Genomic DNA, 27,864 nt, shown 5'->3' with positions numbered 1-27,864 from the left:
GCGGCACTGTCACACCTTCATCCACAATACGAAGAGACGAAACAATTGGTTGCTCCGCATGACACACGGCAACAGTGTTCTCTGTAGAGAAAGAAACTTGGGATTTCTGCAAGTCGATGATGGCACTGTTTGCTTGCAGAAAGTCCATGCCCAGAATTGCCTCACGGGAACATTCAGGAAAAACAATAAAACTGCAGGCGTACACATGGCCTCTTATTCCCACTCTCGCTGTGCACAATCCTACGGGGCTGACTAAGTGCCCGCCGGCGGTGCGTATCTGCGGTCCGGTCCAATGAGTGAGCACTTTCTTCAGCTTCTTTGCGAGCATGCTACTTATTACTGAGTAATCTGCACCTGTGTCTATTAACGCTATGGTTTCTACGTCGTCTATTCTGATTTGTAGCTCGGATGTCACGTCACCATTACTGCGCTTGTCCGTCGTTGTGTCAGTGTCGTCATCTGATCCGGTTAGCGATGGAGGGTTTTCAGTTTTTCGAAAATCAGCGGCCCTGCCTCCACAGGTCGCCGGTTCTAGTTTTCCCGTCGCGGGCTTGGTGAACGACGCCTCGGGAAAGTAGATGATGGGTGTGGACTCGGCGACCTATTGCGCATTGGTGCAATCGACCGCGATTCATGTCGCTGAGTGTTTGGATAGGCATAGCGCGAAGACAAATATTCTTCGATTTCGTAAGGGCGCTCACCGTTACGAGGGCAGGGCGCATTCACTGGGAAGCCACGTAGCCCGACCCGACGGTAGTGGCATGTCCGATAAAGATGACCTGCCTCCCCACAGTGGTAGCAGAGGGGCCGCCGGTCTGCCGTGCGCCATACATCACTTTTGCGGGGTCTTGCTTCTGGCATCGGCGCTGGAGTACTGCGAGGAAAGGTCGGTGGCATAACGGGAGCTTGTGCAAAGCTCGGGCGTCTCATGTCTTGCCGTACGACTTGCGCGTATGACAGCTGTGGCTGAGGTTCCGGTTGCGTGTAGTGTGGCACCTGAGGCTGCGGTTGAATAATTGCTTGCCGCACTTCTTCACGCACAACGTCCGCGATTGAGGGCATCGCTGAAGGACTTTGAGGAAGTTGCAGTTTCTGGAGCTCCTCCTTAACAATAGCCCTCACCATTTCCCGGAGGACGTCAACGTTGGTGGGGAAGGTTGTTGACTCCACCCTGACTGAAGAGACGCTGAAGTCTCTGTTGTACAGTCGCGCACGTTGTTGTAGCGTCCTTTCCATGGTCGTTGCCTCGGACCGGAACTCCGCCACAGTTCGCGGTGGATTACGCACCAGGCCTGCAAAAATTTCTTCCTTTACTCCACGCATTAGGTGCCGCAACTTCTTCTCCTCGGCCATGTTTTGGTCGGCTTGGCGGAAGAGCCGTGACATGTCTTCTATGTACATGGCCATGCTCTCGTTATTCCGCTGGTTCCTCGCCTGAAGAGCAGCCTCTGCCTTCTCTTTGCGGTCCGTGTTCGGATAGGTTGTGATTAGCTCTCGTCGGAAGTCGTCCCATGACAGCATGCACGCTTCGTGGTTCTCAAACCACGTACGTGCCGAATCTTGCAGGGCGACGTAAACGTAACGAAGCTTTCGGGCTTCGTCCCAACCATTCAAACGTGCAACGCGCTCGAAGCCTTCAAGCCAGTCCTCGGCGTCTTCAAAGGTCTCACCGTGGAAGACCTCTGGTGTACGTGGCGAATCCACGATGAGGTGAGATGGAGATGGCATCGACTGGGTGGCCATCGTAGTGACGCTTGTGCTTGAGGTCTCGACAGGTCTTGATGAGTCAATTAGGGGGCCAAACTCGGGCTGCTCCCCACGTAGTCGGCGACTCGTGCGTTGGTGCACAGGTGTCAATTCTGCTGGCTCCAATCTTCTGGGATCTGGGCTTCTCCTTGCCTGTGGTGGGCTTGGAATCATACCCAGCACGTCCACCAGATTGTTACGAATAAATATAGCACCTGGTACTATATAAACTCTTTATTCAGGGCGAACTTGTGCCCGTAAACTTGAAGCTAAAAATGGTCAGCCAAAAATGTCTGCGCCCCTGACTCTAACTTCGTCGGTCTCCTCTTCTCCTCTCGAGTCTCGTGCCAGTCCCATGGCGTAGCATCGTGGCGCGTGCAGGACGGCGTTCCATGGCGCGGCTTTCTTGCTACTTGCTTGACGGCTTTTACGAACGCGAATTGTGGTACGCGTCTTCTGCGATGGTCGAGCTGTGGCAATATTGTAGATGCACTAGAGCTAGGTATGTGAGTGTGGGGCTTTTGATTAACGTCCCAAAACCGTCATATGATCATGAGAGACGCCGTAGTGGAGGGCTCCGGAAATTTCGGCCACCTGGGGTTCTTTAACGTGCCCCCAAATCTGAGCACGCGGGCCTACAGCATTTCCGCCTCCATCGGAAATGCAGACGCAGCAGCCTGGATTCCGTCCCGCGACCTGCGGGTCAGCAGCCGAATACCTTAGCCACTAGACCACCACGGTGGGGTTGAGTGTGGGGCTTAGTATAAGGTAGAGGAGAACGTAGGGAAATGAAGAACAGCCGGCCAGCAGCAAAGTCGTTGTCTCCGACTCTCATTTATTACAATGGCACAGCCGACGAAGAAATCTCACATCTCTGCTTCGTCGTCCAAGACACCCGCCAACGTGCTGCCGCGCTAAGCGCACCTGGAGGACGGCATCCAGGCCTTCTCGGGAGCTGTTCAGCTGCCGCCTCTGCCACCACCGTTTGCGAACGGCGTCAAGGCCTCCTCGGCGGCTCTAGTACACAACTGACAAAAGACGCCGTCCACGCGTCCTTGGTCATGGATCCTGCCATGAGCACCGGGTCCACATACTGCGCGACCCTACCCATGATGCATCAGGCACCTTAACCGAGAGCACCGCTGAAATCCGGCGTGCCCTTACGCAATTGTCCCCCCAGCTCGTCCACTTGGCGTCATTGAGCTCCAGATTATGTCCGGCCGAATCACCATATAACGCTCCCTCGGAAGTGCTGGAGTTCCGAGGCTTCCAGGATGACGCTGATAAATGGGTGCCGACTATCGACATCATCGGCTCTCGGCATGCCTGGCCCGAAATTATAAATGGCAGGTGGCCATCGCCCGCCTTCGCGGTGGTGCCGAGGCGTGGTACAAATACGCGGGCATCAAGCTACTGACCTGGCTGGAATGGAGGGCCAAGATAATCGCTGTTTTTGCCGGATCCACCATTAAACATGCACGCCGAACCAGACGTATACCGAGGATGCAGGTAAGGAGGAGCAAGTCCTCGAGGCTGCACTTAAACACTGTGGCTCATCGACCAGCAGGTTTGACTGCATTCCTCGGAACAAGGCCCGACTCGGCTGGTTCTCGCATACAGTCCAGAGAAACGACCTCTCGTTGAGTTTCGGTAACTGGGCTGATAACGAGGCACCGGCACATGAAAAACATCGAGCCACCCAATACCCATGGAACGCGGCGTCTTCCTATGGTACAAGACCACGCCGACGGAATCGGCGAGCTCACGGCATTTGTATAAACAGAAGTTCCACGTACTGCACTACATCGAGGTCATGCCCCAGTCACCCTTCAGCCTTGGTCCGATGCACCCTTGTGTGACTTGGGTGAGGGTGTGTTTCCTGTCGGTGCAGTTACACACCGAAGATACACACCGAAGCAGGAAGAAAGTTTCTTGGCACCGTTCCTGTCCTCAAGGACTTGTATATGAACATTGTTTTGGGAGCTGATTACCTTTTGTCAGGTGAAGTTCAGCTCACCATAGATGGTGGCCGAGTAAAGCTCCGCTTCTTGACACCAAGCATTCTCTCGTCTCTGAAGTCCCCGGTCGAACAACCACAGCCACAGGCGTTCAGCAACAAGAGCACCCTCAGTGACCAGCTGGATGGAGACCCACCTATGTCACAGCAGTCATTGGCCGAGTGTGAGTGCTTCTCCCAATAAATACATAGCTGCCGATGACACACTTATCGAAGACACGCCTGATTCGACGTAATCGGCTCACCGCACTTTGACCAAAGCTTACGACAGGCCACAAGCGGGTGACGCCAGCGTCAGTCCTTCAGGCTTTAAGGCGTGCTGCTCTGCTAGCGATGACAAGTTCATTATGACTTCCAGCATACCAGCTGAGAGCCATGCGGATCACCACGAGGCAGTCTGCATTAACGGGGAACCTGACGTTAAGCGTCCAGACGGTGACTAGCTCACTCGAAGCAGTGAGATCACGCTTGGCGATTGCAGCGAGGTGTACAGCCATGGTGGCGTTAACCCCTATGGACGCTGGGGTACAAGACCACCAGACAGCACCTTGCTTCCTCGTGGCCGTGGAACACAAGATTGCGGTGACGGCAACGCAGAGGTTCTTGCGTCAAGTCTCAAAGGCTAAGAATCGCAACCTGTGCGAACTCGCCGGCGTAGTTCTTTACGTAAATGTTTGCCTGCCCAGCACGTTAACATGGGTAAGCATGGCCTACACGTAAGCCCGAAACAGTCACAGCGTAACATGCTGCTAGGCGTGCGACGACCCTCTCGACATAGCCAGTGGCGTCCGCCAGAGCTATCATCGCAGGACAATCAAAGCAGGATGCACTGTGGACGTGGCCGAACTCTCCGAGGTACCCAAAGCCTTCCACCAGAGTATCAGGCAGAACAGCGAGGCAGGCAATGGCATACACCACAACGAACCCTAACGTCAAGACACAGCAAACCCCACCCACCAGAGTGTTGCATTTGACGGGCCACCCTTTTGCCGCATCCGCCAGAACGGAAGAAAGGCAGCCGCCTCATTTTGTGGAGATAAGGAGCAGCGCCAAGACGCCCTGCTGTTTTTATGTGCTCGGCGCTGCGTGGCTGAAATTACTCTACAGAGCACCGCTGCCCTTCGGGTCCGCGCACAGATGCGACACGTGGCGCCTTCGTGCCCCGGTAAAAGCCACAATGACGAGCTTCCACCGATTATGGACGTCGAACCATCACGCTGTGCGTCTCTGACTGATGAGCCGCCGACGCTCAAATCATCAAATCAGCACCAGATGTCCAGGCATGGCCCCTCGGAGGCGTTTAGACCACGACTGCCATACGACAAAGCATGGGTGGTCGGCCCGAGCGGCGAGATGATAAACTCGTTTCACCCCGCCCAAGCAAGATTCGCCGGAGGAAGAAGCATCGCCGGGACCATAAACCTGTTCGGTTTATGTATGTGTATGTTATGGGCGGTGCCGGCATAATGACACTCGTGTGTACTGCGGGACATGTTGTTGGACAATGCCGTAGGACCTGATCTAGGGATCTGAGAAGATGAGACTGTATTTAATCAGCCTTCGCGGGCTGATTAGTGTGGTTCACAGAGCTTGTTCAAGAGACAGCCTTCTTCAATGTAAAGCATTCAATGTAGAGCTTCGGGCCATAGAGCCCGTGCCATGTAAATAATGTAAATAAATCCTCTCTACGAAATTCAACCTAGTCCTGCCTCGACATCTTAATACGGTGCCACGAGCCCCGGTCGCAATAAGAGACAATATCGCTAACGATGACAGTTCAGGGTTCAAACCAATGTCGTCCGCCCGAACGCATTTATGGAGCTCCTCATGCAGTTTCGCAACGTGGCCGTGTGTAATGTAGATGTGGAGCTCGGGCGTGGATGCGTGTAGGGCTTAGTAGAAGGAGAAGGAGAACGAAGAGATGTAAACAACAGCCAGCCTGCAGCAAAGGCATCGTCACCGAGTCTCGTTCATTAAAATATATATATTCTAAAGGAGATTTATTGAGCGGAAAGGTTGTTGCTAGTAAGGCGATGCAGCAGCCGCAGTTCACGAGCTCGAGCCTCTGCTGCATGCTCGATGCTGCTGCCTCTGGGCCAAATTACTCCCTCTTCTTTACAATGCCCCATGGAAAAAAGGAGCCATCCTGGCAACTTAGTCCTGAGCAGGCGGCGTAGAAACTTGCTGGAGTCTCTGGACGTGTACAACCTCACGGTTGCGACGTCGCAAGTCTGACGGTGGCGTAAGAGGCTCAATGAGGTAATTTACTGCGGAAGTCTGTTCGATAATTCGATATGGCCTATCGTACTTTGGCAGGAGTTTGGAAGAGAGCCCAGGTGTGCAATGCGGTACTCACAGCCACACAAGGTCACCCAGAAGAAAAACTGGAGTTCAAGTCTGGGCATCATGAATTGTTTTATGCCAATTTTGGTCATCGGAGGCAAAGCGACGAGCTAACTGGCGACATTCTTCTGCGTGTCTGGTGGCGTCCAAGACCAGCAGGCACTCGGACAAGTCCGGTCGATAGGGCTGAATTGTGTCAATGGTGTGGGAGGGGTGACGGCCGTAGAGGAGGTAAAAAGGGGAGAAACCTGTTGTAGCTTGCGTTGCCGTATTATAGGCGTATGTAATGAATGGGAGAACTAAGTCCCAGTTAGAATGATCAGGCGCGACGTACATAGAGAGCATATCAACGAGAGTGCGATTAAAGCGCTCGGTAGTCCCATTTGTTTGGGGGTGGTAAGCGGTACATGTGCGGTGTACAATAGCACACTCAGCGAGCAATTGTTCAATGACCTCGGACAAGAAGGCGCGGCCACGGTCGCTGAGGAGTTCTTGAGGGCCTCCATGACGCAGCACAAAACGACGAAGTAGGAAAGGTGCGACCTCCTGTGCTGCAGCCGTTTGAAGAGCAGCGGTCTCAGCATAGCGCGTTAGGTGGTCGATAGGAACTATTATCCACCTGTTGCTCGTCGGAGTCAATGGGAGGGGCCCAAAAAGATCTATTACAACCCGTTTGAAGGGTCAGGAAGGGCATGATAAAGGCTGCAGTTCACCAGCGGAGGCGTGCAGTGGAGATATTCGGCGCTGACATTTGGCACAACAGCGGACTAAGTTGCGGACAAAGGTATACTACCACGCCAGTAGTAACGATGTCGAAGCCTTTAGTAGGTCTTGAAGACTCCTGCGTGGCCACATTGTGGGTCAGCGTGGAAAGAGGAACAGATCTGCGACCTCAGGGTTTGTGGAACGACGAGCAGCCACTTGCGTCCCTCTGGTGCGTAGTTGCGTCGATAGAGAAGCGTGTCACGCATCGAGAAGTGTGGAACTTTGCGCCGCAGCGTTTGCGTCTTTGGGACTTCAGAAGTGTCGGAGAGATGATTGAGAAGAGATGCAGTCCACGGGTCATTGCGTTGTTCGATAGCAATGGTGTCAAAGTCAAGAGATGACAATGTGGTATCGCAAGCGGAGTTAGCTGTGGCATTCTAAGAAAGAGGGGTACGGGAAAGGGCGTCGGCGTCAGCGTGCTTCCGTCCTGACCGATAAACTACGCGTATGTCATAATCTTGGATTTTCTACGCCCAGCCAGATGGGTCTTTTAACGTCGAAAGCCAGCACAGCGCATAGTCATCAGTCACGAACTCAAAAGAACGGCCATATAGATATGGGCGAAACTTTCCAAAGGCCCGCACAATGGTCAAACACTCCTTTTCTGAGGCGCAGTAGTTGCTCTCAGCCTTGGTGAGTGTGCGACTAGCGTATGATACCACGACGTATTCCGTATGCTCCGGTTTACGCAGTCCGAGCACAACACCCAGGCCTACACCACTGGCGTCGGTGTGGATTTCAATTGGAGCTTCCTTTACAGTTGCCGAGGAGTTGCGTGAGAGGTGAAATATTAGACGCAAAGGTTCGGACGAATCACCAGAAATACGCACACAAGCCAAGAAAACTCTGAAGTTCTTTGATGGTGGCAGGTTTAGGAAACGCCGTAACAGCACGCAATTTCTTGAGATCCGAGAGGATGCCTTCCTTGGAAACAACGTGGTCCAAAATGGTCAGTTGACGCATGGCAAATTGACATTTTTAAGGTTTATTGCAAACCGGCGCTGGTCAAGAAAGTAAGGACGTGCTGAAGGCGACGTAAGTGTGTGTCGAAGTTAGGGGCGAAGACCACGATATCATTGAGGTAACACAAGCAGATCTTCCATTGAGGTCCACGCAGGATGTTTTCCATCATTCGTTCGAACGTCGAAGGTGCATAGCAAAGTCCGAAGGCCATGACAATGAATTCATATAAACCGTCTAGTGTGACAAAAGCTGTTCTGGGTCAATCGGCCTCCGCCATCGGCACCTGCCAGTAGCCTGACCGCAAGTCTAACGAGGACAAGAAGTCGGCACCCTGCAAACAGTACAAAGCATCGTCAATGCGTGGCAGTGGATAGACATCCTTCAGCGTGATCTTATTCAATCACCGGAAACCGACACAAAAACAAATAGAACCATCTTTTAGGGGCGAAGCTCCTTATAGCGGCACCCTTTCGTCCCTCCTAGTCGTAGCAGTAGTCGTAGTGTGTAACCAGTCTTACATTTTGACCTCCAAGGTGGTGCCGGTGAGAGATATCTTCTGTGTGTTGTTGAACAATAAAAATTCGCAGCGTGCGCGTTAAGTAAAAGCTGAATTCTCCTGTCTCAATGTACATTGAGCACTATCTGACAAGAAAGGGTTGCTACGTTATACTCGTGGGCATAACCTCCTTGGTCTTAGAAAGGTTTAGCGAGCGTTGGGCCACAGTGCCATGAATACAGTGAACTAGTATACATCATGAACTCGAGGTGGTTAAAGGTGGAAAGTAGACACGAACCGCAAGCCGTAAGAAAGTGTGCGTGTGCCACCTCTCGTTTAGTCCTTGGAATGTCCGCTGGATGGCGGTGCACATGCGGAATATATGATGAAAAGATGCGAGATGGTGGTACTTGGAGTGTTGAATAGATGGACCAACAGACACACAGACAGATGCATGGGCGGACTCACGGACGGCTGCGCCGACGAATGGGCGCGTGGACCGACGCAGGGGCGGATGCATGGACGAACGCACAGATGGACGTGCGGACGCACGAACAGACGCACGCACGGACGGGCGAATGGACACACGGACGGTCACACAGACGGACGCACGGACTTACGGAAGCAAGAACGAACGGACGGACGGATGCTTCGCCCCACTCTCTATCATTCACTCCGTGGATATGCTGCCTTTTTTTTACGAGGACCATTGGAGACGCCCATGGGCTCTGTGAAGGGCGAATAACGCCTCGCGAAGCATGTCGTCTACTTGGTCAGCAATGACACGGCGTTCTGTAGCGGGCACGCGATATGGTCGTTGTCGCAGCGGTGAGTGGGACCCAGTGTCGATGTGGTGTTCTACTGCTAAGGCACGGCCGAGAGATGTTTGTGCAACATCGAAAAAAATGGTGGAAAACTTAACGATAGTGAGGAACTGTGAACGCTGCGAAGATGTCAAATCTTCAGCGATGAATGGTTGAAATATGTTTGCCGACGTTGGGTCAGCCACGAAGACGACAGCCAGTTTACAGACGGAGGTTGAAGGCACGTCATCGGGGACGGATATAATTCTGGTAGAAATGATCGTCTCGACGTGGCCAAGGAGTTCGTGACAAAGAAGGTATAAATGTGATGGCTCATGATTATAAATTGGCATTGTAGTTGAGCCTTCTACAAGGTCGACAGCAGCAAAAGGCAGTGTGAGGGCTCTTCGGGCAACGAATATAAGAGATGGTGTGAAGAAGACCATGCCGTCGGATATGGCGCTGCATGAAACTGGTACGAACGCAAAAGAGCATGGAGGGATGTAGGTGTCTCCGTTAACGACAAGTTTAGCGGTTGGCTGTGTGTCGACGAACGCTCGGTCATCCAGTGAGCAAAATTCAACCTCAGCCCGAGCACAGTCGGTTACGGCGTTATGACGCAACAAGAAGTCCCATCCCAAGATAAGTGTATGGGAGCACGATGAAAGAACGATGAGCTTTATCGTATACAGAACGTCCTGAATTGTTACACGGGCTGTACAGACTGCAGTCGGTTGAACAGGTTGAGCACTGGCTGTGTGAAGCGATAATCCAGAGAATGCGTCGTAACCTTACAAATTGACGGCAAAATCCAGTATTGATAACAGAAACATCTGCACAGGTATCTACAAGAGCGACAGTAGGGTACTTTCGAAGAACACATCAATAACATTGGTAGGTGACGAATGAGGACTTGGGCAAACCGAAACTTGCATAGTTCTTGCCTCAGGAACTGCGTCTAGTTTTCCTCCTCATGAAGCGCGAGACGTGCGATTTTCCGGGCGATGCGGCGTGCGGCGTCGCAATGTGCGGCGTGCCGCATGCGACCTTTCGGGACACACGAGGGCGAAGGAGCTATCAGCGGCAGGCTCCGCCGCCATGCGGCGCCTCGGTATGCAGGGTCGAACGACTTGGTATCCTGGTAATGAGGCTCAAAACAAACAACATTGCACAGCCACGCTTCGTTCTATAAAATAATTAGTAAATCGCATTCGTGAACGAAAAGCACGTCGTAACCACGGCAACAGCTGATTATTCACGACTCCGACAGGTAGGCCTAGCATCGCGGGCGCCGGCGTAGAAAACGCCGTTCAGACGCGAGCTCGTCATCGAGCGCTTGTTTTTGACAACACTATCAAGCATTGCGCTCGTACGTAATGCGTTAGCATACATTATTATTTTATCGATGCCATCGATGTGAAGAGCAAAGGTGGAAGCGAAGCGACCCAGCGCGAGGCGCCGGTAGCTGCGTTTACCTGCGAAATGACCTTGCATCGATGCTCACGATCTCCGATCTCGCTATGGGTTTCAAAACGGGCGTTGTCGTGCAGAAAAGGCACACTTCAAGCATCACTTTATTCAATACAGAATAATATGACGTCACCAGGGAAATATACTCGTTGTTTGTCACGCCACCGCAGTCGGCGATGTCCGCAAATCCGCGCTCGCACCACTCCATCGATTCGCCTGGAGCCTTGGACCACGGGTGATGGGAGCGGCGACAGGGAGCGGCGACCGGTATGCTCGCGCTGTGATTGGCTGCTGCCGTGCGGCGGTGCGATGCTGCGACGAAATATCTGGCCCGTTTGATGCTCGCCGCACCAGCTATGCAGCGGTGCGACGCGATGATACCTCACGAAACGTCACCACTCCGCCAGTCGCATCGTCGCACCGCACGCCGAATCGCAGAGAAAATCGCACGTTTGCCTCGCGCTTTAGGCGCGGGTTGTTAACGCAGAGGAGAAGGCGAGCGGTGGCGTGGGGAGGGCGAGCGAAGACGTCCCGACCGAGAGTGGTGGTCGTCCTGGTAGCGGGCTGGCATTGGAGTGGAGGAATCGTAATACGCGTTGGAGTCAAGCGGGAAGAAGGGCTCACGGCGGTTTTCATCAGTGATATGCGTCCAGCGGCGGCAATGCCTTGCGACGTGTCCGGGGTATCGACATACGTAACATATCGGGCGATTGTCGAGAGTGCACCACGGGTTGGCAGTGTTAGTGCTGGTCCAGTGGACTGGAGGTGGGGGATAGCTCGCTCGAGGCTGGAACGGAGGTGCAGGTGCCTTGCGAGTTGGCATGGCTGCAGCCACGGCGTAGGTAGTTGGAACAGCCACAAGATTATGCTGGCGGGCAGCTGGTAGGGCCTTGGCGACCTCTCCTTCAATGACGCCACGAAGAGACGACGGTAAAGTTGTGGAATGTTCTGGTGTGAAGGCCACCAAGGAAAGCTGTCGTGCGACTTCTTCGCGGACAAATGCTTTTATTTCGGCTATTAGCGACGCTTGGTCATGACTATTGGTCACATTAGACAGTGATACAAAGTCGTGCGCTGGAGGACGTCTTGTCAGAGCTCGCTGCTTCCACGATTCATCGTAGCTTTGGCACAAGCTAATTACGTCGTCAACTCTGGTCGGGCTTTTCGCCAAGAGCATTTGAAAAGCGTCGTCGTCATTCCCTTTCAGAATGTGCTTATATTGTTTAGCTTCCGTCATTGCGGTGTTCACGCGTCTCCACAAATCGACGACGTCTTTTATGTAACTCGTGAAGGTTTCACCCCTTTCTTGGGCGCATGTGCGTAACCACTGCTCGGCACGAAGTTTTCGGGCGGAAGGTCAATCGAAGACTGCTACAACCAACGTTTTATATTGCGGCCACGTTTGGACGTCTCTCTCGTGGTTTCTAAGCCAAAGACCGGCTACAACCACGACGTAGAACGACACGCGTGTCAACTTGCACGCGTCCGTCCATCTGTTCAAAGCGCTCACCCGTTCGAAAGTCGAGAGCCAATCTTCAACGTCGTTGTCATCTGTTCCGCTGAAGATTGGAGGCTCCCACTGAGGAACACTGCGCGGACAGGTGGCCGGAGGGGATGAAAGCGTCTGCTGATCGGCATCCGGCAGAGCAGAAGGCAGCCGTCGAGAACGGAGTTCCAGGATGGTATAGCGAGAAGGTGTAGGGGACGGTACCCAGCACCCCCACCAAATATAAAGGAGATTTATTGAGCGGAAACGTTGTTGGTAGTAAGGCGATGCACCAGCCGCAGTTCACGAGCTCGAGCCTCTGCTGCACGCTGGTTGGTTGGTTCGTTGGTCCCAAGAGGAATGGCTCGACCCACTACGGGGGTTCGGCCATGAATCGCGCGGCAGTGGGATACAAAGTAAATAAAATGCAGTAAAATATATGAAATAGACTAAAGACGAAAATAAGTAATGAGTATGTACTTATGAGATTAGCATGGTAGCCGGTTTGATTCTTTTATATAGTTATATATGACTCCAATAAGTCTCTGTTGCAATGACCTAGTTTCGAAGCCCCTAGGGAGAGTAGTACCGTTTCAGACAGCTCAAGCCCGTGATTTTGGAAAGCTGGTATTAGAAATTTTTTCCTTAAATTTTGATACCTGCGCCAATTTGTGAAAAAGTGCTCTATAGTTTCTGTTTGTGTACAATAGTGACAATGAGGGGAAGGAACAAAACCAGGTCTGTATAAATAAAAGTTTAAAGGTGGAATCCTGCATCGCAATTTAGTGAATGTCACTTCGAATCGTCTTGTTGCACACCAAGCGCTGTACCACTGAAACTTAAGGTGCTGAAAATCTGCGCCATTTAGAACAGAAGAGTTTGTGTGTTCCTGGTGTATACGAAAATTCCGAAATCGCGTGTTTGTATATAAGCAGCAGGGTCTCAGAATATTCAGGATGGGGCCCTGAATTGATTCTGCCGCCAGTGTGTCCGCCACTTCATTTAGTATTAGTACAGTGTGACCTGGCACCCAAACCAATCGGATAACACGAATGTGACTGGGTATATACGTATGGAATTCTAATAAACAAGGCGATGTTTTTGTTGCTGTCAGAGCAGTGCAAACTGACAAAGAATCAGTTAGTATAACAGCCGAAGAGATATATGTTGGTAGCTTGCGTATGCCCAGAATCACTGCCACTAATTCTGCCTGGAATATTGGAGTAAAAACGGGCAGTCACAGTGAATAAGACCAATCTAATGCTGTTGAGTAGATGCCCACTCCTGCTTTCTCGGCATTAACGGAGGCATCTGTGGCTATAACTGAACTTATCTGTAGGCTATTGAGATGGTCTCCGAGCAACCCATTCAAATATTTTATAGGCAAAAGTTTAGCATTTTTAGGAAATATATTGTCTAACTCTATTCTGACCGTAGGATTCCGTACCTGTGAGAAACTCACATCCCAGATTTTTACCCCTAACGGGTGTAAGAGTTCTTGCACATAAACTATTTGAGGTCGACGTAGCCGAGACCACTCAATATCAAAAAATATGGAAGGCTCTCTTATAAATACATATTGGGAGCGTCTCTGTGGGGAGGCGTAGATGTTCATAAATGTTTGAACAGTCAGTATGCGAAACCTGGTTCGTAGAGAGGGCACATGTGCTTCATGATAAAGAACATTAGTAGCGACAAACTTAGGGAGGCGCGCTCGGTGCTGCTGCCTCTGGGCAGGAGTACGTCCTCTTCTTTACAATATATATATATATATATATATATATATATATATATATATATATATATATATATATATACATATATATATATATATATATCTATATATATTGTGAGCATTATTCATGCGCGTCATTTTATCATATGTACATACTCATCATCGTCAGCCTGACCTGTGTTGTGGGGCAGAAGCTCGGCAAATAAAAGAAGTGTCTTGCAGCCAAAACGTTGCCTTACAAGTGGTGGAGAGTGCTTTCCGGTCCCCTGGTCCTCTCTCTGCAGCGCTTTTTCGTTATCTTCGACTACCAACCATCCCTGGAGCTCCGGTCGGGTCGCCGTCTGCGCAGTCAACCCACAGTCATGTTGCAAGACGAGCGCAACAACACGGCTCCATCCACCCCGCCTACACCCCTGGGAATGCCTTCATGGACTGTCACCGCCCCTCAAAAAGACCCCCCGATGTTCGCCGGCCTTCGCGGTGAAGACGTTGAAGACTGCTTGGATGAGTACGACCGTGTGAGTGCGCTTAACTATTGGCATGATTCTGTGAAGCTGTCCCGCGTACCGTTCTATCTGACGGGGGTCGCTAAGACATGGTTTCTCAACCATCAACTGGATTTCCCGAACTGGCCTACCTTTAAGCAGCAGCTTTGTCAAATATTTGCCAACCCTTCTGTCCGTGCAGACATAGCCAAACGGAAGCTTGCTGCACGTTTTCAGCACTCCGGCGAGTCTTATACCTCGTACATTGAGGATGTCCTCGCCCTATGCCGTCGCATCGACAGCTCGATGGCGGAACATTACCACGTTCGCCACCTGCTCAAGGGCATAGGCACCGTCGCATTTAACGCTTTAGCGGCAAAGAACCCCATCGCGGTCGCGGATATCATCAGTACGTGTCAGCGACTCGATGAACTTCAACTTATACGTCTACAGCCTGACACAGGAGATCTCAGGCCAACGCATGACAATGCGCTCCGGTCGTTGATACCGTCCATGATCAGCGAGGAGCTGCAACTCCAGGCCACCTCGTCGTCTTATGAGCTCCGCATAACGCCTTCTGCAGGTAGCCTCCGCAACATCGTCAGGGTGGAGCTGGCATCCATGATGTGTGAGCAAGCCCCGAGCTCGCATACCACTCCAAAGCCGACATACGCTCAGGTAGTTGCAGCGTCACCTTCTCAGCAATCACCGCAATATGTGTCAACTACGCAGCCCTCACTGAATGCCCTTGTCCCAAGGGCACCACCTCCTTCTTTCCATGCCTGGCGTCCAACTCGACCGATTTGCTATTATTGCGGAATACGTGGCCACATCTCACGGTTCTGTCGTCGACGTCAACAAGACGAAAGGCGGGGCTATGGTGACTTCGAGAAAGATGAGTTTGCCCCTGCTCCACAACATCGCCACCCATATCAACTGTACCAACGCCGCTCACCATCTCCACAGCACTTCGACGCAGCCAGACGGTCAAACTGTTGGCCAATCTTCCCGACGCAGCCTACGCCACGCTCCTCAAATACATCAATAGCATTTGGGACGGAGAAACTATTCTCCCTCTTGAATGGAAATCAGCTCTCGTGACCTTCATCCCGAAGGCAGGTAAACCTATTCACGTGGAGAACCTTCGCCCCATCTCCCTCACGTCTTGTGTCGGCAAGCTGATGGAAACGATGGTGCGCGACAGACTCTCCGAGTTTCTAGAAACACGGGACACTTTTGCGGACACCATGTTTGGATTCCGCCCTCAGAAGTCAGCCCAGGATATACTTCTACAGCTCCACCATGACATATTAGATCCTGTTGAATGCCCCAACAATGACAAGGTAGTCCTGGCCTTGGATCTTAAAGGGACATTCGACAACGTGAAGCATGAGGTAATCCTTGACCACTTCAGTCAGACCAACTGTGGTTATAAAACATTCAATTATGTTAGACAGTTTCTTACAGACCGTCAAGCCTACATACGCATACAAGATGAGGAACATGGGCCTTACGTCATCGGCTCGAGGGGAACTCCTCAAGGCGCGGTCCTTTCTCCCCTCCTATTTAATATAGCCATGCTTCACCTTCCCCCTAAATTGGCTTCTCTACCAGGGATACATCATGCTCTTTACGCGGATGATATCACGATCTGGGCCACGCAAGGTAACCTGGGTCACATGGAGTCATGCCTGCAAGCAGCAGCGACTAAAGTCGACGACTAAGCAACGTACTGCGGACTCCAGTGTGCCCCGGCTAAGGCAGAATTTGTGGACGTACGTCCCTCCCCTCAGGACCCAACTCAGCTCCATATCAGTCTTCCCTCGGGACCGATCCGTGAGGCCAAGGAGATCCGCGTCCTTGGCCTCTTCATACATCACCAACGCAAGGCCGACACCACAATAGCCAAACTTCGCACGGTGGCAGACCAGGTGGGCCGTATGGTCCGCCGGGTGGCCAACAAGCGGGGCGGATTACGAAGCAGGGATGCAATGCGGCTTGCCTATGCTTTCGTAACGAGTAGAATACTCTACTCGACTCCCTACTTGCACCTACGCAAACACGAGGATGATCAACTCGAGGTCATCCACCGTAAAGTTATCAAGCGGGCTCTCAACCTCCCTATCACCACGTCCAACCGGAGACTTCTGGCCCTTGTCGTGGTGAATACCTACCGGGAACTTCGAGAAGCCCACCTCGTTAACCAATACACGCGCCTTGCACAAACCCATTCCCGTCGCCGCCTCTTGGACCGAATACACATCAAACACGATTACTATATTGAGGAAAGGGTGAGAGTGCCAGAACCTTGGAGACGCGCCCTCCAGGTCCGACCCCTTCCCCGCAACATGTCCAAAGAAAACCACAGTGGTCGCCACCAGGCGCTCGCGGAAGCGTTGCAGCGACACTTTGGTCAAGAGGAACACGTGTGCTACGTGGACGTTGCCAGCCCGCACCATGGGGGGTGGTACACGGCCGCAGTCATACACAACGCAAACACCGTAAACGGGCTCACTTTCAAAGCCTACAGCGCAACACACGCGGAGGAGATTGCCATCGCTCTGGCTCTCACCTATCCCTCTTCTAAACATATCATCACCGACTCACGAGGGGCCTGTCGGAACTATCAGCTAGGGTGGGCTTCACCGCTTGCTCAGCGCATACGGGAACCTAGCTGCCGATACGTTAATCCAACTCCGCGAAATCTGGTTTGGGCCCCTGGTCACCAATGACTCAGGGGTAACGAACAGGCTGATCAGGCCGCCCGCGCACTTTCTTCCCTGGCTATCTCCCTGTCTTTGGAAGCCTACTCGCAATCAGACAATTCGGCCCTTTCATTCAAAGATATTACAATTACTACAAGGAGGAGCACCGGAGCTATCCAGACCCTTGTAAGGGACTGCATCGCGCTGACGAGCGCCTCCTTTTAAAACTGTTTACCAATACTGTACTGTGCCCGGCGGTGCTAAAACATTTCAATTCATCCTTTGATGGCACGTGCCAGTTCTGTGGTGAGGTGGCTGACACCATCCACATCATCTGGGCGTGCCAGTCTAATCCATCTATCCCCCCCGACCCCAATCCCACGAGAGAGGACTGGGAGGCAGGCGGCCCTGCTCGGCTGTCAAGACCTGAAGGCCCAAGAGGCTCTGGTTCAACGGGCGCGGGCGGCGTTGCTTGCCAATGGAGCCCCAGAATAGGGGTTCCACCTAGTGCTGTGAGGGTAGGAGGCCAATAAGGCCCCAACCCAATCACCTCTCTGTAACCATTTAATGGTTATTAAATGTTTTCACCACCACCACCACCCACGCAGCCAGTACATTCCGCTCCTCACGCCGTCGCTCCCCATCACCTATGCACCGTTCCTTCTCACCACTTCGTCCGGCTACCACGGCGTCTGATCACCGCCCGGAAAACTAAACAGTGCAGCTTCAGGAGGGAAAGCTGCATTTGGCGGACTGCATCTAACTCCTCCGGAACGCCCTTCAAGTGTACTTTCAGTGTGTGTTGAGGGTATATGGACTGAAGCCTTGGTGGACACAGGTGCATCGCTCTCAGTTATTAGTGTGGACTTGTGTTCCCGTTTGCGCAAAGTAGACACCGTATGATGGCCCTCCCCTTCGCTGTGCTAATGCGGTTTTCGTTCAGCCTTCTGGTGTTTGCACAGCACGAGTTTTTATTGAGGGCATCCTTCACCATATACAGTTCCTCGTTCTGTCATCGTGTACTAATGCGCTCATTTTAGGGTGGGACTTTCTCTCCTCAGCTTCAGCCGTGATATCTAGCCGTCAGAGGATCATTCGTATGTCAGATACTGCGCTTTCGTCCGATAAAGATACTCATAGCCAGCGCTTCGTCACCGCTGATGACTGTTTTATTCCTCCAGGCAATGAGCATATTCTGACCCTGACATCAGATAAGATCAGTACTGGTGATGTGTTCCTAGCACCGTGTGGACGCTACATCTCTGGTGGGCTTACCATCACTCCTAGCCTGGTGCGCTTACATTATGGCAGAGCATTAGTTACGGCAGTTAACCCTACTTCTTTGCCTGTTGCAGTGCCCCAGGGCACCAGTGTGGTTTGTTTCACAGACACCGAACCACTTTCTCTGGTGCCCCTTCACGCAGACGCACCAACTTTCTCTACGAGTACTGATGACGATGCTACGACGGCTGCTTTAACAGCCACAATAAATCCCGATTTCACGTCAGCGCAAAAGCAAGAACTTTTGGGTATCCTTCAAAAACACAGTGCTTCATTTGATGTAAATTCCAAGCTTTTGGGCCGCACTTCCGTCGCCGTACATCGAATTGAAACGGAAGGCAATACAATTGTACACCGCCGCCCATATCGAGTGTCATCCGCAGAGCGGAAAATCATCGAGAACAACGTTGCTGATATGCTCAAACGAGATGTTATCCGGCCTTCGTCTAGCACGTGGTCATCCCCTGTAGTGCTAGGCCGAAAGGAGGACGGTTCGGTGCGATTCTGCGTCGATTATCGAGCACTTAAAAGACGTGTACCCGATCCCACAGGTCGACGACGCACTTGACTGTCTGCAAGGCGCTGAATTTTTTCTCCAGCCTGGATTTACGGTCTGGTTATTGGCAAATACCTATGCACGAAGCGGACAAAGAAAAAACTGCATTTGCAACACCAGACGGGCTGTATGAATTCAATGTGATGCCATTCGGTTTATGTAATGCTCCTGCCACGTTTGAACGCATGATTGACACAGTTCTACGCGGCCTAAAATGGAAAACATGTCTTTGTTATCTAGATGACATCGTCATTTTCTCCACTTCTTTTCGTCAGCACCTTGATCGTTTGACGAAGTTTTGACGTGTATTTCTAATGCTGGACTTCAGCTAAACACAAAGAAATGCCATTTCGCCAACAAGAACATCAAGGTGTCGGGCCATCTTGTCAGCAAAGATGGCGTTCGCCCGGTTCCTGACAAGCTTACTGCCGTGATACGCTTTCCTCGGCCAGAAAATCAGAAACACCTACGAAGTTGCCTGGGCCTGGCGTCCTACTTCCGCCACTTCATCAGCCTTTTTGCTACCATCGCGTCGCCACTGCATAAGCTGCTGACATCCGGATCAACTTTCGCTTGGAACAACGACTGCGAGCGTGCCTTTCAAGCCCTAAAGCATGCTTTAACATCCGACCCTGTTCTGTGCCATTACGACGAGAACGCACCTACATGTCTCCACACCGACGCGAGTGGCCATGGCATTGGTGCAGTTCTTCTACAGCGGGATGCCACTTCACGGGAAAGAGTTATTGCGTATGCTAGTCGGGCTCTTACGACTGCTGAACAGAACTACTCCATAACTGAGCAGGAGTGCCTTGCTGTCGTTCGGGCCGTACAAAAATTCCGACCGTATCTTTACGGACGCCACTTCACAGTGATTACAGACCATCACGTCTTGTGCTGGCTATCGTCACTGAAAAACTTGTCTGGTCGCCTTGGCCGTTGGGTGCTCCGCCTACAAGAGTACGATTTTGACGTCATCTATAAGTCTGGCAAAAAACACCAAGATGCAGATGCTCTCTCTCGCTGTCCCCTTCCACTGTCATCATCGAGTACGTCGGGTGATTGCTCATCTGGTGGACAAAACTCTGCGTCACCCCTCACATTATCACAACTTGCGGTTATCGACACGCCGGCTTCAAATCACTACACCGAGTTCGCCACACGCCAGCGTGATAATCCATTTTGCAATAGCATTATTCAACGCCTAAATGGAATATCATCTACTCCTAATGCTAGATTGCGCCGACAACTACGGCAATTTAAGCTCGATAACAATGTGCTCCATTGTTACGTTTACACTACTCATGGAGACCACTGGGTTCCAGTACTTCCACGTTCTCTACGTCACCAAGTCCTTGAAGCCTTTCACGACGACCCATCTGCAGGCCACTTGTAATTTCACAAAACACAAAGCCGCATCAGGAAACGTTTCTTCTGGCCTGGCATCTCTACCTTTGTGGCCAAATACGTTGCATCTTGCCATCTGTGTCAACGGCGGAAGCGGCCAACTTCGTCTCCTGCCGGCCTTCTGCAACCCATCCCGTGTCCCGAGACTCCTTTCACCATCGTTGGCATAGACCTACTAGGACCTCTCCCCATCACACCAGCAGGTAATCGTTGGATTGTGACTGCTGTCGATCACCTGACACGGTACGCAGAGACTGCTGCACTACGCGCAAGTTCTGCTTCAGACGTCGCAGACTTCTTTCTCAACGCCATTGTACTGCGCCACGGTGCACCTCGCGTCCTCCTGAGTGATCGCGGCAAAACTTTCCTGTCCACAATAATCGAAACCCTGCTCACAACCTGTGGTACAGTACATAAGACGACGTCAGCCTACCATCCCCAAACTAATGGGCTGACAGAGAGATTCCATCGGACACTAACAGACATGCTATCGATGTACATCGCACCAAACCACGACAGCTGGGATACGATTTTGCCTTTTGTGACGTTTGCCCATAACACTGCTGTGCAAAGAACTACTGGCTACTCGCCTTTCTACCTCGTGTACAGCCGTTCACCGACATTCACCATCGACGTCTCTTTCCTAAGTGTTCCAACTGACGCCTCGGCAACCGTATCAAAGCAGTTCATCACAAGGCTCGAGGAATGTCGGCAACGGGCTCGCCTTAATACAGAAGCCAATCAGCAAGATCGCAAGCAGCGCTACGACAGCTCTCATCGCGACGTCTCCTTCAGTACTGGGGATGAAGTGTTGCTTTGGACGCCCATTCGTACTCCAGGATTGTGCGATAAATTTCAGTCACGCTTCATTGGACCCTATACAACCAATGAACAAACGTCACCAGTGAACTACCGTGTCACTCCCAGCGACCTTTCTTCGGATCGTCGCTGTCGTCGTTCGGAGATTGTCCACGTATCGCGTCTGAAGCCATTCGTTCGACGTTCCGTTTCCGTCTAAGACGCGTCCGGGCTGGCCACTCAAGCGTGGGGGGGAAATAAGTGTGAGCATTATTCATGCGCGTCATTTTATCATATGTACATACTCATCATCATCAGCCTGACCTGTGTTGTGGGGCAGAGGCTCGGCAAGTAAAAGAAGTGTCTTGCAGCCAAAGCGTTGCCTTACAATATATATATATATATATATATATATATATATATATATATATATATATATAATATTAATTGTGTTTTAAATCTTGCCTCTAGGGTCTCAAAATATGTTAGACGCACGATAGCCAAAAAAGTAACACTTTCCCCATAAGGGCGAAGCAATGATGTGATAGCAACGTATTCGAATGTCTTACGAAGCAAGGCTAGCATTTTTAAAAGCAATATTAATAGTAGTAAACATGCACATGCTAAGTAACAAAGTCCTGCAGCGCGGTCAGATGACCACAAAAGGGCTCGTGCGTAGTGATGGCGTTGATATACGCAGTGAGGATGGTAGTCACCTTATTTATATCTGATCTCGTGTAACTCTACAGAACGCTGATGTAAGACAACACGGCCGCTTTAGGTACACTCTTGGCACCATTTTTTTTATTTTTCGTATTGAGAATGCAGCCCGTAGAAGCTCCCCCCTGCTGTGGGAACACAAGGCGCGCGCAGATCATTGCCGTGATAGCTCGACAACCATGGGCGCCTCCCCCCGCCCCCTTGTTCGCTCAGGAGCTTACGAGATAAGCGGTCAAGCAGCCGGCCCCGGCCGGAAAGGCGATGTTCACTCCGCAGAAACAGAAAGCTAGCGCATCCTTCCCCGTATATATATGCATACGCATACATATACGTGAATGACAGCGGTGGCGGCGAAAAACCAGCCGAGACTGTCCATATAATTGCTATCACATTTAAAAAATCACACCATAAAGAAACCCACATTAAACGCGCCTCCTTGTGGTAGCCGGGCGCGTGAGGCGATACTCGCTGGTTTTTCTGGGGAGCGCGGCTATTGGGACGACCGGAGAGAACAACGCTACGCGCCCGCAATCTCGGAGGCCATGCCCAAAGCATGACGTGAATGAAGGCCTCCGAAAAGGGCCCTACGGCCCGCGGTCGACAATTTCGGAGACCAAGCACCACCACTATAACTTTCGGCGATCTGGTGCTGTTTGGACCAGCAAAAAGCTTATTGAGCGACCATCTGTGATACTCTGTGCGAGTGCGCGTTGTGAAATCTTTATTTTTTACTCTCTCATTCTTCTCCCCATCAGTAGGCAAGCAAGCTGGGCGCTAGTTTATCTCCCTGCCTATCCTCCATTCTGTCTCTTTGCCTCCTTCTTACAAGCGAAAAGTTCTGCAAAATATGAAGCGTCCAGGAAACGTTTCAACATGGAGGATTGTTATAGTTGGGACCTCAACAAAACTCAACAGAGGAGTCCCCCCCCACCCCTCTTTGCCGAATTGACTACAGCGACAATTCCTCTTCATTTCATTCTAGTGTTTCATTCAACAAAGCTAATTGAGACGGTATTTACAAACTGCAGAATGACTGTGCCAAATTCAAAGTTTTGGCATGTACTTTAGTTTGACAATTTAGCTAATTAAGAATCCTGCAACAAAGAGTTGTGTTCTCAAAGGTTGGATATTACAAATAGCGTCATTTGAGCTACTGGAACACTTTGAATTCTTTTGCCACTTCCGTTTAATGTTATCTGGTCGCATGGCATGTAATACTGCAGTTATTGCATTTTGATGCTGTACAGGAATTGTAGCTTGAACATTCACTCTGCAATAATAACTATGGAATAGCGTATCTAATTAACTACTTTGGCAAAAAGGGGTTCCAATAAACATGCACTGATTACAAAAAAACAGCAAAAACTTTTGCATGACATTATAAGAATGTCTAGAAAAAGACTTTTAATAATGCAGTGGGATATGTTAGGTATCCAGCAATCCCTTTGATAAAATGGGATTACTTCGAATGTTAAATTATGCTCCGAACTTATAGAAGAATAAGGAGGCGGTCTTCATCGATGCAGCGTTCTATCGAAACTATCGCCCTTTTGTTTCTGCAGTGATCGTACAAATTACGTGGATACAGCAGAGGAGGTCGCTATCGCGCTCGCCATAGCTCATACCGATGCCCAGTATATTATCAGTGATTCACAAACAGCAGTCCGAAATTTCGCAAATGGTAGGATTTCTCCAGTGGCGCTGAAAGTCCTTACAAAAGGCAAAGCCCGCTCTGATGACCAAATTGCATGCATTCTCTGGTTTCACGCCCACACACCCGTCGACCACACGGAGGTCAATCTTACCGAGGTGGCGCAAGACGTGGCTCGAGGTCTCACGTTCCGGGCAACGTCAGTGGTTGACACCACCCGTACGGACTCTCTTGTGGAGGAGTGGGAGTGGGGGGACAGACTTACCAAATTCAACGACATTATCCAACAATATAAACTTCAACGGCGGGAATACTTCCCGCCTCTCCCCAAGCTCAACCGGGCCCAGTCCGTTCAATGGCGGCAATTACAAACAGGCACCTACACTAATCCCGTAATTGTGAAACACATTTACCCCGACTTGTATATGACCAATTCGTGCAAGTATTGTAGTAATAGGGCCACATTAGCACATATTCTCTGGTAGTGTCCAGCACTAATTGGCAAAATGAGAGACGCAGCCTCCAATGAGGACCTACGGGAGCGTTGGCGGATCGCGCTGCTCAGCTCAGGACTAGATAATCAACTCTGGGCAATCCAGCAGGCCAAAGAAGCTGCTGAGAGACATGGTCTCTCAACCAGCTCCTAAGTGTGAACCCAGCCCAGTAACTTGCAGGAAGTGAATAAAGTTGTTCACTAACTCACGTTTAATGTTCTTAAAAACGTTCTGTGGGTGGTCTTAATAAAAGATTCAAGCCAAAAATTATATGGTATACACATTTTCTAAACCTTGAGCTCTTATTTCTGAAGTCTTCAGGTCATTATGGTCTCTGATAAATAAATATAAAACATTATTTCTCCCTTTTGTGCTACAAGGATAGACGCATCAAAGACGAGGTAATGTAGAAACTGTTTAGAAGGTAGTGAGCTTGGAACATTTCCCCTCTCTGAAATGTTCGTGCGCATCAACCAGACCAAACAACTGCATGCAAAATTTTTTATTGGCATCTTCTACACTGCAAGTAAAAACAACAAGAAAAGTGTAAGGTAAACATGACATCCTGCTTCCTGGCAATTTTTCATATTGCCACTAATACAGGTGATCTTCATAACTAGATAGTGCTACAATTCAGACCCAATTAAAGACATGCCATTTATACTGTCTCAATGACTGCCTCATTTGTAGCTGCTGAAAAGTATTTAACAGACACTTAAAGCACATAAGGAAGCATTCGTGGTGCTTTTTAGTAGAGTAAGAGTACTTACCAAGAGCATCAGCGCAGCTAGAGCGACTGTGACCAGCCACAACAACCTCTCAAAGCCAGTCTATGCTTGCAGAGGCAACAGAGGTACATAGTGCACACCAAACCAGGACACGACTTCGCATCCACATATTGATTCTCTAAACCTGCACTATAGTACAGCAGCCATTTCTACACTGCAATAATGTACAACCATGGTCAAATGTGCCAATAAAGGCTATTAAAAAAAAGCCATCAGGTTCACGCAACCATGTCATGGGCGGGCATGAGCCATTCACTGCAGCAACCTTCAAAACCATAAAGTTGCTCTAGCACAAGTTGTTGGTTGCACAGCAGTCAATCAAAAGACTTCCATAGCGAAGCAGAGCCCTTCTTTTAGCAAACACAAAACAACGTGCATGAGCACCTACTGAATCAGCTTGCCAAATAAGGCTCCACGTGACACAAGTCAAGAAAACTACATGCTAGATGCAAAGCTACTCGCCTTCATGACAATTTTCCTTACTTCCTATTTCTGAAATGAAAAGGACTCACCACCACCGCAAGTATATGGCTAAATTGTGCTTAGCTTTTTTTTTTTAACTTGTGATCACTAACAAGTCACTGACACTTCTTTAGAAACTTTATAGAACACGATAAGTAAACACTCATTACCCGGTACTTGATTTTATGCTCCGGCTTCACTACAGCCCCAGTATACTGATTGCAGCATCTATATGTCACCCCTATGCAATATTTATTTTATCCTTCCTTAGTATTCCATTGCGATTCGTTAAGCTATTAACAATTTTTAATCTCAGTAACCGGAACTCCCAAGTGACGTTTTAAAAGCAAACACTATAACACCGGAACTCCCAAGTGACGTTTTAAAAGCAAACACTATAACACCAATTTCAAAGGCAATGATAAAGTTTACCACAGCTGCAGTCTAGCTCGGTCCATGGTCTCGTCACAAAATGCATTTATCTAAATCCATAGGCCTGTTTATATCAAACACTAGCTGTGGCTGTAATGAAGGGCATAGATCTAACGGCGAAGCAATCAAGCACTCCTAGGTGACAGCGCAGAGTAGAAAACAAGGGCAGAGAAATCCCACTAACTATAATGTGCACTGACACTTATGTGACATAGTTAAAATAGTATGCCAGGTCACTTGTCAATGCTGTGTCTGATGGCATTGTTGGATGGGTCGATTACGTGTTTGCACTTGACACATTAGCACCATCCTTCTGCTAGTGTGTGTGTGTGTGATTGAGATAAGAGGAGTCGCTTCTGAATTCCTTTAGCCAAACTCCACTGCTGTCTCTGATGCTTGATTCTGACACTTCTAGGGCACCAAATAGAAGAGGCACTAGCTGTATTATAGCTCGTCGCCAGGAATCTTTCTTTAGGGTGAAGGGCACTTGTTTGAGACCTTGAAGAACGCCCATTTCATTATTATGGGCAAAACAACCCCTCCCACCCAAATTTAGGGGGTGGGAGTGCCCTAGGGCATTTCTCCGACTACGGGCCTGCTGTAGACGCTCAGTATCTTCGGAGCTGGCAATGAATCCGATTTTTAAAAATAAAGAGGTATCCTAGCAGAAGAATGGTTCACTAAGGTCACCTAAATGTAGATGTACATCAGGATGGCAGAAATCGCAACATGCAGCCAATGAAAAAGCGTGATGAAAAGAAAAAAAAACAATTATTACACTATGAGCACCCACCAAAAATGCTATGGTGTTGGTACTGTCAAACCAGCTGCATCAGAATCCTTTGTTCATCCTGTGGCATAATTTGTTACACTTTGGTAATATAATTTTTTATATTGGGTGTAGCAGCTTCATAGAAGCAAGACTGACAAACAGTACCAGCATGCATTAACACTGTTTTATTAATGCATGACACAATTCACCGAGATGCCAAAATCGTCACAGAGAAGTGCACCCTCTCCTGAAGAAAAATTCGATTATTCTTACATGGCACTCTCGGCACACCTACTAACAGCTTCAAACAAGTGTCCTCGAAGTATTTTATAGTTGTAGCCATGCATTAAAAAAATGGAGGTTTATATTTACAAGCAGTGCTGTTTACACAATACACACAGCATGCAGTGCTTCTCGCAAAAATGGTCACTACAACTGCCCAAGTTCAAACTAATGCCAACAACTGCTTTTAGAACGAGACTGTTTCTTCGACATACCTAGAGCTTAGATTACTTGACAAAGTTTGGCCAGAAATTATCCTATAGCGAAACGCACTATACCAATCATTCAATTCATCACTTAAGAATATGTGCAGGGAGACTTCGCAATAGATCACATACCAATTGGCACGAGTGACAAGATTACATGGCAATACTAGCTGGGAATCGCCGGTAATTGCTGCCCATGTGTGGCACCTTTGAAAACTGAAGTCTTTTCACAGTGGTCTGACCAATAAAAATGAGACAGCACAAACAATGTCCTCAAATTATACGCGCGGAGAAAGCCCGCAAGAGGTCTCAATGCAGAATAGGCATGCATGTGTCCTCTGCAGACTAACAGCTTTTACTGTTTTTTAAGAAGTTATCCACCTGTACAAAATCTGTAAGCATCAACAGCACTTCCACACGCGCAACGGCAAGAACTCTGCTCAGCAATGACTTCAGTTCCTTGGGGCATTGAACCACACCTAATGTTACCTTCTGCATCACAATCTGCGTAGCAAGCTGCTACTGCATTGAAGATTTGCAGTCAGCCTTTTGTAGCACTCGAGTAGCACACTAGATGGGTGGACAAGTCTACAAGGCCTGAAGCACAGAGCCTGCACGGCTTGACAAAAGTTCAAAGGGCCAGCGTCCAAACACAAGGTCCAATCAAGGTGGTCCTTAGAATGGCACGGCCGCCTCTCCTACGACATGTTTCACATAGCTGCAAGGGGCAGGAAGACCTTAGCATACGCACACTGGAAAGGCGTCCCCTCAGACCGTTGGCTTCAGTGAAAAGGAGAGTTTTGGTCGCACACGGCCCTTGTTCAGGATGACCTGCTGGTCGAGGCGCATTTTCTTTTCCTGCTCCTGTTCCAACTGCCTGCGGGCCTCATCAATCAGCCGACGCTCCTCGACCATCGCCAAACGTTCTTCCGCCTGCACATGCAAGCTCACATCAGTCATTCGCTATCACCAATGGTTCATGATCACTTGAAATGATTCAT

At 50.0% G+C, this 27,864-nt stretch overlaps 1 protein-coding gene across 1 annotated transcript in view; it reads right to left on the bottom strand.

The window, feature by feature from the left end:
• Window positions 1-24,408: 24,408 nt before the first annotated feature.
• The window catches only part of LOC119178397 (uncharacterized), a 54,433-nt gene continuing 50,977 nt past the window's right edge, over window positions 24,409-27,864 (bottom strand). The window contains exon 5 of the mRNA XM_037429600.2: window positions 24,409-27,796. Coding sequence (XP_037285497.2) covers window positions 27,632-27,796 — 165 coding nt within the window. The 3' untranslated portion in view covers window positions 24,409-27,631. The remainder of the gene's footprint in view (window positions 27,797-27,864) is intronic.

This window comes from Rhipicephalus microplus, unplaced genomic scaffold (assembly GCF_043290135.1).
Source record: "Rhipicephalus microplus isolate Deutch F79 unplaced genomic scaffold, USDA_Rmic scaffold_18, whole genome shotgun sequence".
NCBI classification, from domain to species: domain Eukaryota; kingdom Metazoa; phylum Arthropoda; class Arachnida; order Ixodida; family Ixodidae; genus Rhipicephalus; species Rhipicephalus microplus.
This window is presented reverse-complemented; position numbering and strand designations above follow the sequence as displayed.